The sequence below is a fragment of the Galleria mellonella genome, unplaced genomic scaffold (assembly GCF_026898425.1).
Source record: "Galleria mellonella isolate WM207_F2 unplaced genomic scaffold, CSIRO_AGI_GalMel_v1 utg424, whole genome shotgun sequence".
NCBI classification, from domain to species: Eukaryota; Metazoa; Arthropoda; class Insecta; order Lepidoptera; family Pyralidae; genus Galleria; species Galleria mellonella.
The window spans coordinates 1,135,728-1,149,010 of NW_026442097.1; the positions used below are offsets into that span (position 1 = coordinate 1,135,728).

A 13,283-nucleotide genomic window follows, 5' to 3' on the forward strand; every position below is an offset into this window, starting at 1 on the left:
AATTAATTAATTAATTATTACTAAACATATAAAAATGTAATTGTAAATAATGTCACAAATGACAACATTTCACAATAAGCACCACATGTTTTAATTAATTGAATTAACTTGTATCAAATATATATTTATTTATATATTTTTCTGATTGTAAATCGTGTAAGTATATTATGGATTTCTATATTCCTCTATAGTAAATATCCATGTTTAAATAGTTATTACAAATTTCCAAATATAAACAATTTAAAACAAAAACTATTTTATGCTATATTATATTTATTTAATTAAAAATATTTAAATAAATTTTATATGTTCTTAATTAGATTGTGAACTAATTAAAATAACTTGTATACTTAGTAATACTAACTAACTGCACATGTAAATAATGTTAATGTAGATTCCGTTGTAGTTTTACTAATTAAATATTAATTTTAAATTACATTTATTACAAAAACAATGAAAATAATTTAATAAGAAAATAGTATTATGTAAATTAATTAAAAATTAGTGTAATCGAATTAGAATTAGTTTTCTTTCTTATAAATATCTATTTTAGGTTTATATTATTATTTTTCAGGTTAGACGAAGAAAAACCGTGTCCGAAGGATTGACGTATTTACATCATTTATTAACAATTAGCAAGATTAAATAGTTAAAACCATTATGTACCTACTACATTACACTTACAAAGTTTATTATAATAATTTTAGTACTCGAATGAAGAAAACATATTTTACGTGGGACCAGAGATGGTGAAACTGGATCGCGTTGGTAAATTCATAATAAATCCAAAAAAGATCAGAAAAACAGACTAGACTAATCTAGAAATATATCGGGATTTTAAGAATTTGTTTCTGCAAAGGCTCAATTTCTATGGTGGCAGTATTTATTATTTATATATTTCTATACATATGTATATAACTTTGTTAATGATAACAATAGCTAAATTATCTAAGTAATTTAATTACAAATAAATAAATCCACTGCTGGACATAGACCTCCTTAATAAAGGTGTTGCCAATAGCTACCACGCTTGGTAGGCGGGTTGGCAACCGCAGTTAGACTGACGATGTTTAAACAGGAACGTTGATGGCTATGCCATCACCATTAAATCCCTTTAGTCCCCTCTTACGGCACCCATGAGACAAAAGTGGATAGCTCATTCTATTCCACATGTCAAAAAATAAATTAAAATATTGTTTATTCAAACAAACTTGATCATAAGCATTGTTGAAAAGACACTGTTTTTATTAATGTACCGCCCAGTTCGGAATGCAATTTCAACTGAGGAAAACGAGCAAAAATCATAGCTTTTTTTAACAAATAATGGCTATCAAAAATTTCATATAGATAAAAACTACAATCGATCTCAGTATTCGTATATTACCCAACGCCTACTAGCCCCAAATTAATAAAAATATATACTATATGTACTAAATATTGATATATACCAGGGGTAGCCAACTTGACCAGACCCAAGATCTGCTGACGAAACCCAGTGCGAAATAGTGAATTTGCTGGGTACAGAGGAATAACATCTGAGTCCTCAGGAATGGCAACGCATGGGGGGTATCATGGGCGAAACAGTATACTCTGTTATGTCCATGGTACCGCTCATGTCTATAGGCGACGGTTACCACTTTCCATCAGGTGGGCCGTCAGCTTGTTTGCCATTCTAAGTTGTATAAAAAAAAACAATTACATACTTCTTGAAATCAGAAATAAAACAACATAGTTCAGTACACAATTATGTAGTTTTCATTGTTATTTCACCCGTTAACTGTCCACTGCTGGACATAAGACTTCCCCATAAGATGAGTTTTGCCAGTAGTTGCCACGCTTGCAAGCGGGTTGGCAACCGCAGTTAGGCTTTTAGAGATGTTTCAAGAGGGACGCTGCTTCCCATCCTTCGCCCTCCCTTAGTTAAAAGGAAGGAGTGGTCTATTTATGCCAGTACCATACGGCGATTATGTAGTATTGTAGTATTTTTTTTTATTTTATTAAAAGGGAAAACATGAAACTGAAACTAATTCTCAGTAACTGCTTATTTATATTTGTGCGAGCATTGCGTGCGCGCATCTTCCGCCGGATTAGCAATATATTATATTGTTTGTTTTACCACTATCGACTGGACTAATAGTCGCGATCGACTGGTCGTCCTCTCCTGGTATATACTATAGTATATAAAACATATATTGAAACGTGATCTGGTTTCACAAAAGATAATACGTAAAACCAAAATGTATAGACAAAGAAAACCCACCGTTGTAAAGTTGACCATCAGCGCCATCTAGCAACAGCCATGATGTACAAATTTTAGAAACAAAATCAACAGGAACTATGTCTATATACAAATACTCAGTTAATTTATATCTAAAATTTAAAATCATGGCTGTTACCATATAATAACCATGTAGAACACGTTAAAATATCGAAACACTCGCTACATTCTAATAAAACGGTGTTTTAATTAACATACATACATAAATATCTGTCACACCTGTCTTCCATTAAGGTAGGCAGAAACAATGGAACGCCAAATGCTTCGATTTAAACCTCTTTCGCTTCCTCCACATTCATCAATCTTTTCATACACGCTCGCCGGTTATGGGTACTTTTAATTTGGCCCTTCTTGAACACGTCGCCTGTTTGGTCGACATACGTCCGTCTAGGGCGGCCCCTACCGACATCTCCATTCATACATACATACAAATAAATTACAAACACATTTATGTATTATTCATTCATACATACATATTCCAGGTATGTACAGTTGGCTTGAATATGTGCATGTGCATTTCATTATACATAGATATAATTTGATGCTGACAACTTCTTTCATCTTCTAGAAGAATACAAGCAATAAATTCCGGTGACTGTACAATCTTTTGAGCCGACTGTACATGTACCGATTTACTATAGACTAATAGACATTCTTACATAATATTAAGTAAATTTTAATTTAGTTTTATATTACTTATTGTAATAATTCATTTAAGAAAACTAATTAAATATTTACATAAATTCATTTTTATTAACTCAATAAAAATAAATTAAGCCATTCATTTGTAGTAACTATTAAAAAGTTAATTATTTTAGATTAATTATATAAATTAAGAAATAAAACTGCATTTATTAGTTTTTGTAATGTAATTTATTTCTTTATTTTTTAATAAAATTTGTGAACGTACAAAAATTGTTTTATTTTCTCTATTATTGTACAAATATTCTGTACAAATTGTAAAAGGAACACCAACAACACTTATTTTGATAACATTAATATTCGTAGAAAAAAAAAAATAGTGTATATAAAAATTTTGAGATTTCAATATTTGAGCACAATATTGGTATACATACAACAATTATAACTATACAAAATTTATTTAACAATTGTATAGAAATTTACAAAGTATAAAAATCACAATTATATACATATACTAAAAAAAAAATGTGTTATTAAAAATATGAGATTGCTATGTACATTTAAAAATATTAATTTTCTATACTAAACGAAAATAGAAAACACGTAAAATGGAACGTCGAAATTGTATACAAGTATACAATTAATGAGTAAAAGTGAACACATTTATAAACAAAAAAAAAAAGAAAAACAATAAAAATGAAACGTCAGAACTAGGTAAATACATATATTTACTAAAAAAAAAATACATTATCGAGACTTAACGCGACGAACAAATACGTAGATAAAAAATAAAAAAAATCATATTTTTTTTCTATTTTTTTTTAAAAACAAGAATAAAAAATTGAAAGACACGTCGACAATAAAGAAGCAGGCATGTACATAAATACTGTTTACCTGTAAAATTTTCATCGCGTTAACTCCCCAATAGTGTATTTAAAATATGTGTAAACAATACGATTGTTTATTTAAACTAGATAAATATGTTTTTTCGAAAATTTCACCGAGTTACCAACACAGAGCTTTCGACTTTCATCTTGTATATACCTTATCACAGACAATAAGTAGATTTAATCAGAATTGAGATGTCTATCCCATCCCATAAGCCGTTAACAGCCTACTGCTGGGCACAACTCTCCTCTAAGAGGGGATTTGCTAGTACTTGCCACGTTCGGCAAGCAAATGAGATTTCAATATTTGAGCACAATATTTAGGAGTGTATACTTATTTATATACTAGCTATATAACCCGGCTTCGCACGAGTAGACGGATTTTTCAAAACTCATTACATATAATAAAAAAAAAGTTACAGCCAATTTAACTGAGCGGTTATTTTATAGCATATACATGATTTATATAATTTCTTTACTTGAATAATGAACCGTTTGAAATGAAACAAACACTAAATGTTAAGTGGAGCAAACCGCAACGCATTAGTAGAAACAACGCATTTAAATCGCTTAAGACATTTCTGAGATTAGCATGCACAAACGTACAGACAAACAAAGATTCTAAAAATAATTGTTTTAGGTTCTATTGCGTTCATAAAGCCCCCCCCCCCCCTCATAAAAAAGTTTTTCTTATACATCTTCCATGTACAGACAGCGATCTGTTACGATTTTATTATATGTATTGATATTAAAAAAAATGTATAAATGTATAATACACATATATGTATATATATTAAAAAAAAAAATGAACAGAGCTTCGTGCCTCCAGTCAAACTGTTTATAATTACTCCTCTCCATCCAAAGGTTGGCTGGAAGAGATCGCTCTTAGCGATAAGGTCGCCCATTGTTTTCTCACTGTGATTATTTCTTGTAATTGTTTATATATATAATAAGTTTACTATTGTAATCTTTTGGAGGAAACAATAAAGAGTATCTATCTATCCTGAGATAGGTAATTCTTTAAACCAAACAATTCAAGTTGGGCACCCCCCCCCCCCCCCAACTTATTACTAGGTACCTAACTTAAATAAGTAAATTAAAGCTATAATTTGTGATGTCGATAATAAATTTATCATTATTTGTATATAATATATGAAAAATTCATAATTAAAAATTAAATCCCGCAAAAAATAACTTTATTTATTATTTTGATTTAAAAACTAAACTACGGAACCAATTTTTATAAAATTTCTATTCAGAAATAAAAAAAATATATAAATTAAGATAGTAGGAAAAAATCTATAACAACTACCTAGCAGTACGAAAAACGAAATATAAAAAAAAAATTATAACCAATATTATTCGGGATAATATAAGCATTCTTACAATAATCTATACATCCAAATCTGTTCATGCATTTAGAAGTTATAGTACAATAAAGAAACTCACATACATACATGAAGCCTAAAACATTATACTCCTTCGAGCAGTCGTGTAATTTTTTTATAAAACTAAGCTTATATTATATTCCTTATTTATTCAGTAAAGTAAAAAGTATACATAAAAATATACAAGTGTACAAAAAGATATACAAAATATTTGCCTTAATAATATTTTAGTCTTTAATGGACGGATATAATTCAATATTACTTTGACAGCCACAGTAAAATGTTGCCAGTCTTATGAGTAGCGCGCTTAAATTTAAAATAAGAATAAGTAAACAATTATTTTAAACTCATCGAACATGTTTGAACATTCAAACACGGGTATTCGATATTTGAAAATCATTTAGTGCTGCCAACATCACAGTTGCATACATTACATTTGTAAAGAAAAAAAAACAATCACACATCGAGCTCAGTCAATTTTAAACAAACGCCCAAAAATATACACAACGTGATTAAAATCGAGTCGGCCACTAAACCGATAACGCTGTTACTAAACCAACTGTACTTAACTTTCTTTTTTGTTAACCTCCTCTTGTCTACGGTAAGCTTCGCGGGCCACTTTTCAAAATCCGAAGGCACCTTTTGACACTGCGACGAGAACCATTTGCGCGGGAAATTGTTTGAACTCTTCGCCTGTATGCAGATCTCATTGTTTTCACGCAGTGACGTTTTTAATTCTTTGTCTATGGTTATAACCATAGAGCGCAGGTTGTACGCTATGGTTTTTGTGTAAAGTATATTGTTTCTGGCATCTCGTATGTACAGATTGAAGTCTGCGATGTCTTCAGTGGATGTCACGTACCAATATACGTAGATACCGGATTGAGAACTAGAATTATTACATAATTATTATAAAGTGCATTCAACTAAGACTTACCGAAGTGTGTGGTTGTGTTTCGGTTTGAAGGATGGGATATGGCGTGAGTTTACTGGGTACAGAGGAATAACACCTGAGTCCTCAGGAATGGCAACGCATGGGGGGTATCATGGGCGAAACAGTATACTCTGTTATGTCCGTTATGTGTATATTAAATTGGCTCATAAATAAAGAAGTTACATGTTAACGAACATTAGAAAAAATCAACCGAATTGAGTACCTCGTTGTTTTAAAATCGGTTAAAAAATAAAAAAAAAACATAATATAACTTACTACTGTATATCCCTGAATGCCAGGTCCGGTTCCAAGACGAACTCAAAACTGTCAGTGTTGCCATATTCGTTGAGTTTATAATCCGTCTCGATGTTGCCAGTACACAATAATCTCTCCTCGTCTATGGTCAGAATATTTTCATCTTGCAACATTACAGGTTCGGTGCACGTCAAATTGTGATATTTAACCTCAGTTTCCAGTCTCGACGATGACAGATGGTTTAAATAATGCTTCAACGGACGAGTTAAACAATCGCATCTAAGCTTGTTACCTAAAAAATAACATACGATGAAAAAACACTGCATTAAATAATACAAAGTCGCTGCGTATATCTATTTTTTCACTTATATCTAAACCATATTAACACCAGAGGGCGACACTCTCGCAGTTAAATATAAGATTTTAATTTACATGGTTGCGTTTTTCAAGGCACTTCCTTCCACGCACAACCACTCTTTGGAATCAACTTCCAGCAGCAGTATTTCCGAACCGATACGACAACATAACCTTCAAGAAAAGAGCATATTCCTTTTTAAAAGGCCGGCAGCACACCTGCAATGCTTCTACTGTTGTGGGTGATCATGGGCGGCGGTAGTCACTTACCATCAGGTGAGCCGCATGCTCGTTTGCAAACACAACTGCTTCACGGTTGAAACACGAATGGGACAGAGGTGGCCAAGCAAACGACTTTTGTACAAAGTCTCCCTCTGGTAAATTATTTATTATTATTATTAAAGTTTATTTATTAATAACGGAGATCGCGGCTTATTAAATAATACTCAACTAGCGAAAAATTACTCGTGATCTTAGAGGTACTTGATCAGCTCTACGCACAGTTGGATTACAGACTGGTTTTGTCCATCTACCCCCCCCAATACGATCCCAGGTTTGGTCGGAAATATGGATAAGTAAGTAAGCTGGAAAAAGCTGGAAGGATATTGCGTTCAGAAACCTTTAATACATATTAATTTACCAGAGGGAGACTTTGTACAAAAGTCGTTTGCTTGGCCACCTCTGTCCCATTCGTGTTTCAACCGTGAAGCAGTTGTGTTTGCATGGCTGTGTTTCGGTTTGAAGGGTGGGATATGGCGTGAATTTACTGGGTACGGAGGAACAACATCCGAGTCCTCAGGAATGGCAACGCATGGGAGGTATCATGGGCGAAACTGTATAGTTTGTTACCACTTTCCATCAGATGGGCCGTCAGCTTGTTTGTCATTCTAAGTTGTATAAAAAAAAAAAAAAAAAAAAAAAACATATACAAATTAGGAGACTGTATCAACCACCTACCTTCAAAGAAGACTTGGAGCCCCTCACTTCTGATTTTCCTCACCAAATACGGGTCTAAGGTTGTTAATTGGTTATTTCGAACGTTCAGAATGTGGAGACGCGTCGCATTCACCAGTCTGTCAATGGGAAGATCATCCAGCATGTTGTTTTGTAAATATAGTTCGGTTATGTTCTCCGGCAGGGCGAAATTACGTTCGGCTGAAAAAAAAGTTTTTATTAATAAATGAAGACGGAATACACCTGCCTATGCTGTAGGTATACGCTGACGGGGCACCAGTGAAAGATGATAGGTTTTTTAATGGATGATAATGGAATGGTAACGTAACTGCGCTATCGGTATACGCTGGCGGGGCACCAGTGAGAAATGATAGGTGAGGATGAAAGTCCATCGTAACGCATTCTACTAGAATAAACCATAACAGTTTCCAAGGGGAACCACGTGGACGTCGACCTGATAAGGTGTATTGCTTGTAATGGGGAAATTAGACTCCATCACTAACAATCCCTTTTCCCCCAGAGATGATAGGTGAGAATGAAAGCAGGTCAGTTGTCTTAGTCCTCGGGGTAAAGGGATTATTAGTAATGGGACTAGAGGCCCCATTGCTAACAATATACCTTATCAGGTCGATCTCCACGCGGTTCCCCCTAGAAACCATTTTGATTAATTCTTTATGAATTCGTCACTATGGGCCAACTGACCTACTTCATCCTCAGCTATCATCCCTCACTGGTGCCCCGGCAGCGTATACCGACAGCGCAGGTGGGGTTACTATTTCAATGTATTAAAAAAACTTGCTTCTTCCGTAATTAGAGATAGAAACCTTATACTCCATAAGAGACTTTGTATAGTCAAAGTCATATGTATGGGTACTACTGTCCCACGGATACCCGACGCAGCTAGCACAGGCTATAGCCGCTTACCATCAGGCGGGCCGTATGTTCGATCGGCACTCGTTATATAAAAAAATGTAGATGTACTTACAAGACCTCGAAATCAGACTGTTCAAGTCGTTATTGGATAGATCCAACACCTCCAAGGAAGTCAAATTTCCCAACACATCTGAAATAAACAATTTTACATTAATCTGTATTGAAATTTGTAATAAATCTGTAGAGAGGTCAATTCTGTACATGAAATATATTTCCAAAATAACTATCAGCGGGTGATTAGTGATCGATACTGATGACAAAAATGCAATCAGTGAAATTTTTGTCTGTCTGTCTGTATGTTCGTTATAGAAACAAAAACTACTCGAAGGATTTTAACGAAACTTGGTACAATTATTCTTCATACTCCTGGGCAGGTTATAGTATACTTTTCATCACGCTACGATCAATAGGAGCAGAGCAATGAAGGGAAATGTTGGATAAACGGAAGAAGTAACTCTATTTTTAAGCTTCCGTCGCGTGTGCAGCCTTAATGGCCACTTTTTAAAATGTCCACCCGTGCGAAACTAGAGATGGGCCGCTAGTAAATAATAAATAAATAAACAAGTAATATTTTTTTTGAGTCTTCCGGTTGTCGTCTTCATAATATATATATATAGAGATCTCTTTCAAAGATAAGCCCACCCTTGCATTTGACAAGTTGTTAAACTAATCGCTGTATCTATTGTTCAAGTGAAATATTGTACATATATATAATTAATTAAAGATTGTGACCCACAAACAAAACCGACTTCAATTGTTAAAACAAACCAGATATTTTGATTTAAAAACTAAACTACAAAACTGATTTTAATAAAATTTCTATTGGGACCGATCTGTAAGTATATCCTTTTAGATAAAAAAAGAATTTTCCAAATCGGTCCACAACTGACCGAGTTATAAGGTGACAAACATAAAAAAAAAAACAATCAAACTGATAATCTACTTCTTTTTGAAATCGATAAAAAACTCCAAAAACTTGTTTAATACTGTGTAACCTTGTGGTCCCGGCATAGAATAGGCCACCCCTTTCTTTCCCGTGGGTGTCGTAAGAGGCAACTAAGGGAGAGCGAGGGATGGGCAGCAGCGTCCCTATTAAAACATCTCTAAAGCCTAACTGCGGTTGCCAACGCCTGCCAAGCGTGGCAACTACTGGCAAAACCTCTTAGGGAGAGGATTATGTTCAGCAGTGGACAGTAAAAGGCTGATATCATTTTTGTTATGCAACTTAGAATGGCAAACAAGCTGACGGCCCGCCTGATGGAAAGTGGTGACCGTCGCCTATAGACATGAGCAGTACCATGGACATAACAGAGTATACTGTTTCGCCCATGATACCCCCCATGCGTTGCCATTCCTGAGGACTCAGGTATTATTCCTCTGTACCCAGTAAATTCACGCCATATCCCACCCTTCAAACCGAAACACAGCCATGCAAACACAACTGCTTCACGGTAGAAACACGAATGAGACAGAAGTACCCAAGCAATCGACTTTTGTACAAAGACATGACATGTACATAACAGAGTATACTATTTCGCCCATGATACACCCACGCGTTGCCAGTCCTGAGGACTCGGGTGTTATTCCTCCGTACTCAGTAAATTCACGATGATGTAAAGTCACTTACTGCTTCGAATATCGTTAATAACATTTCCTGTAAAGTTCATTCTCTTCACTTTACCAGCGCCATATGTCAAGTCGAAAGTCAACACAGGTATCTCGTTATAGCTCAGATCGATTTCCATGAGCCTATAGGGTATCCATGGGGACGATGGGAACATCTTCTTTGTTAGAAAACCGAAGCGATTGGAACTCAGATCTACCTACAATATTTTTTTTTTAAATATTTAGTGTGCAGAGAAATTTGACATACATTTGTTTATTATTAATTATATAGATAGAGTGTCTCCCGGGGGGAAAGGGATTGTTAGTAATGGAGACTGAGAATCCCATTGCTAGCAATATATCCAGCCAGGTCGATCTCCTCGCGGTTCCCCCTGGAAACTATCATGGTTAATTCCTGATGAATTCATCACGATGGGCTAACTGGTCTGTTTTCATTCTCATCTATCACCCTTCACTGGTGCTCCGCCAGCGTATCCCGTTAGCGCGGGCGGGGTTACCATACCATTTTCACCCATCAAAAAGATAGAGTGTCTCCCATACAAATGCTTCGAGAAAAACGAGTCGACTTTTTCATACAATTTCGCGTGATAAATAGTTATGAGTGATTCCTTTATAACTTCTATATTTATTTTGTCTTATAAATTTTGCACTTTATTAATGCGTAAACACTCATTTTATTTATTAAATAATTAAATATAGATACGTCAAGTTACATTGTGTGCGTAAGTATATAGAGCACTGATAAAAACAACGAGTCAGCTAATTTGACAATTGGCTGACAAAAAGTTGACACGTTTTTGAGGCTCGACGCTCTATCTATACAATCTATATACATATTATATACAATCTACGTCGAATCGTCGGCAATAAATAAGCAGATATGTATTTTATTATACAACTTAGAATGGCAAACAAGCTGACGGCCCACCTGATGGATAGTGGTAACCGTCGCCTATAGACATGAACAGTACCATGGACGTAACAGAGTATACTGTTTCGCACATGATACCCCCCATGCGTTGCCATTCCTGAGGACTCGGATGTTGTTCCTCTGTACCCTGTAAATTCACGCCATATCCCACCCTTCAAACCGAAACACAGCCATGCAAACACAGCTGCTTCACGGTAGAAACACGAATGGGACAGAGGTGGCCAAACAATCGACTTTTGTACAAAGTCTCCCTCTGGTATGTACTAATTACAAAGACCTGTAAAGGCTTTCACATAGCGTTAAGTCCCGGTTGAATATTTAAAATATGTGTAAACACAACGCAAAAGTTTAGAAAGAATCATCATATTTTTTACAAAGTCGCGGGCAAAACTCAATATTATAATATTTACCTTTTCCAAAGACAATAAATCGTCCAATAAACCATTGGTTTTGTTGTCAATTTTCTCCAGAAGATTGTTCGACAGGTCCAATTTCCTGAGAGCAGAACAGAATTCACTATTATTATACTTGTGAGAGTGTCGCCCTCTATTGTCAATTGTTAACGTCAATTATGCTAATGTACGAACGAGGAATGAATTATGAACGGACGCTGAATTCAATAACGAATCAATGATGAATAATTTAATGACGATAATGATAAATAAATGAATGATAAATTGTAAATGAATTATTTTAAAATGAATAACTTATAAATGATCGGTGAATACTGAATAAACAATGTGTGATTGCTAAATGAATCCTCTACCCAAAGGTTGTGTTAAGAATTAAATATATGATGTACCTGTATAAAATAGAAAATGGATAAATTCAATAATTAATATTTGCATGCCATTTGATGTGGCGAAACATAATGGACATCTTATAAACTTCACAAATGCAACACCTTTTCTACAATGTTTCTAGCAAATAAATTTCATTTCAAATGAAATCATTTCATTTCAAGAGATTGCTCAGCGATAAGGCCGCCATTTGTATCACTTCTTATTTATATTCACTGTATTTGTTATTTCTCTTTTTACTCGGTGCAATAAAGTGTAAAATAAATAAATAAGTGAAGTAATAGCATATGCATAATGGCTGGATAATAAATTAACGATGAATGAACGAATCGAATGAATAATAAAACAATAATGAACAGCTGTTTAAATGAATGATGAACGAATGGTGGGTGAATGAAAAATGATTTATGAATGAATGACGATAGTAAACAAGAGTAAGAGAGAGAGAGAGGAGAAAGAGTAAGTAGTATGATAAACTATGAATGTATGAAGAATAACTGGTGAATGGAGAATTAATGGCGAATGGAGAATTAATGTCGAATGAACCCGAATACATACCTTAACGCGACTAGCCCCTTGAACGCCTCATTGGGTATATAACTCAGGTGGTTACCACTCAAGGTCAAGTTTATCAATTGCTGCATACCATTGAAGGAGAGCTGAGATATCTCAGCCAACTGGTTGTGCGACAGGTCCAAGTTGAACAAAGTGGGCAGATTGCCGAACGCTGACTTTGTCAGTGTTGTTATATTATTGTGCTGAAAATAGATTTTAGGGATATAGTTGATGACGCTACACAAATAATCATCATCATCATCATCAATCATCATCTTTTATATTTTATTTATTTATATATTACTTATATTTTATATATCTAATTACATTACTAATTAAATTACGCTACCATCAGTATGTGTGCGACTGCCAACATTCGAAGACTGACCACCACTATTACTACCAGAAGTTCCACAACCTTCCATATTAGCCATCAATCTCCGACTGCCATTTCGTCCACGCATGTTTTGCAACACGTGTTGTATCTCCAAACGAGGCATCTTTAGACGAATTAATAGACCGCTGCTCGGAGTCTAGTCTTAACCGTTCGGTATCCAAACTTTATATATCCACTGATGATGAAAGATCGATGGGTCTATCTTCAGACACACTGTGCAGACTGTGCAGTGAGGAATCGGAATCCATGGAACACTTGATGTGCAACTGCGATTCGTTGGAAAGTATGCGTATGAGTCTACTGGGAACGGCTTATCCGGAGCCAGAGGACTACAGGTATCTTAAACCGT

At 34.6% G+C, this 13,283-nt stretch overlaps 2 protein-coding genes across 5 annotated transcripts in view; one reads left to right on the forward strand and one right to left on the reverse strand.

Annotated features, from left to right (window-relative positions):
- The window catches only part of LOC116413750 (uncharacterized), a 33,065-nt gene extending 29,922 nt beyond the window's left edge, over positions 1–3,143 (forward strand). For all 3 annotated transcript variants that reach the window (XM_031914462.2, XM_031914463.2, XM_031914464.2), the window contains one exon: positions 575–3,143. In XM_031914462.2, the coding sequence (XP_031770322.1) occupies positions 575–608 (34 nt within the window). In that variant the 3' untranslated portion in view covers positions 609–3,143. The remainder of the gene's footprint in view (positions 1–574) is intronic.
- Positions 3,144–3,215: 72 nt separating this feature from the next.
- The window catches only part of LOC113515706 (chaoptin), a 29,060-nt gene continuing 18,992 nt past the window's right edge, over positions 3,216–13,283 (reverse strand). For both annotated transcript variants that reach the window (XM_052898324.1, XM_052898325.1), the window contains exons 13-19: positions 12,541–12,740; positions 11,593–11,677; positions 10,253–10,448; positions 8,678–8,755; positions 7,696–7,893; positions 6,406–6,676; positions 3,216–6,084 (exon numbers count right to left, since the gene is read on the reverse strand). In XM_052898324.1, coding sequence (XP_052754284.1) covers positions 5,652–6,084; positions 6,406–6,676; positions 7,696–7,893; positions 8,678–8,755; positions 10,253–10,448; positions 11,593–11,677; positions 12,541–12,740 — 1,461 coding nt within the window. In that variant the 3' untranslated portion in view covers positions 3,216–5,651. The remainder of the gene's footprint in view (positions 6,085–6,405; positions 6,677–7,695; positions 7,894–8,677; positions 8,756–10,252; positions 10,449–11,592; positions 11,678–12,540; positions 12,741–13,283) is intronic.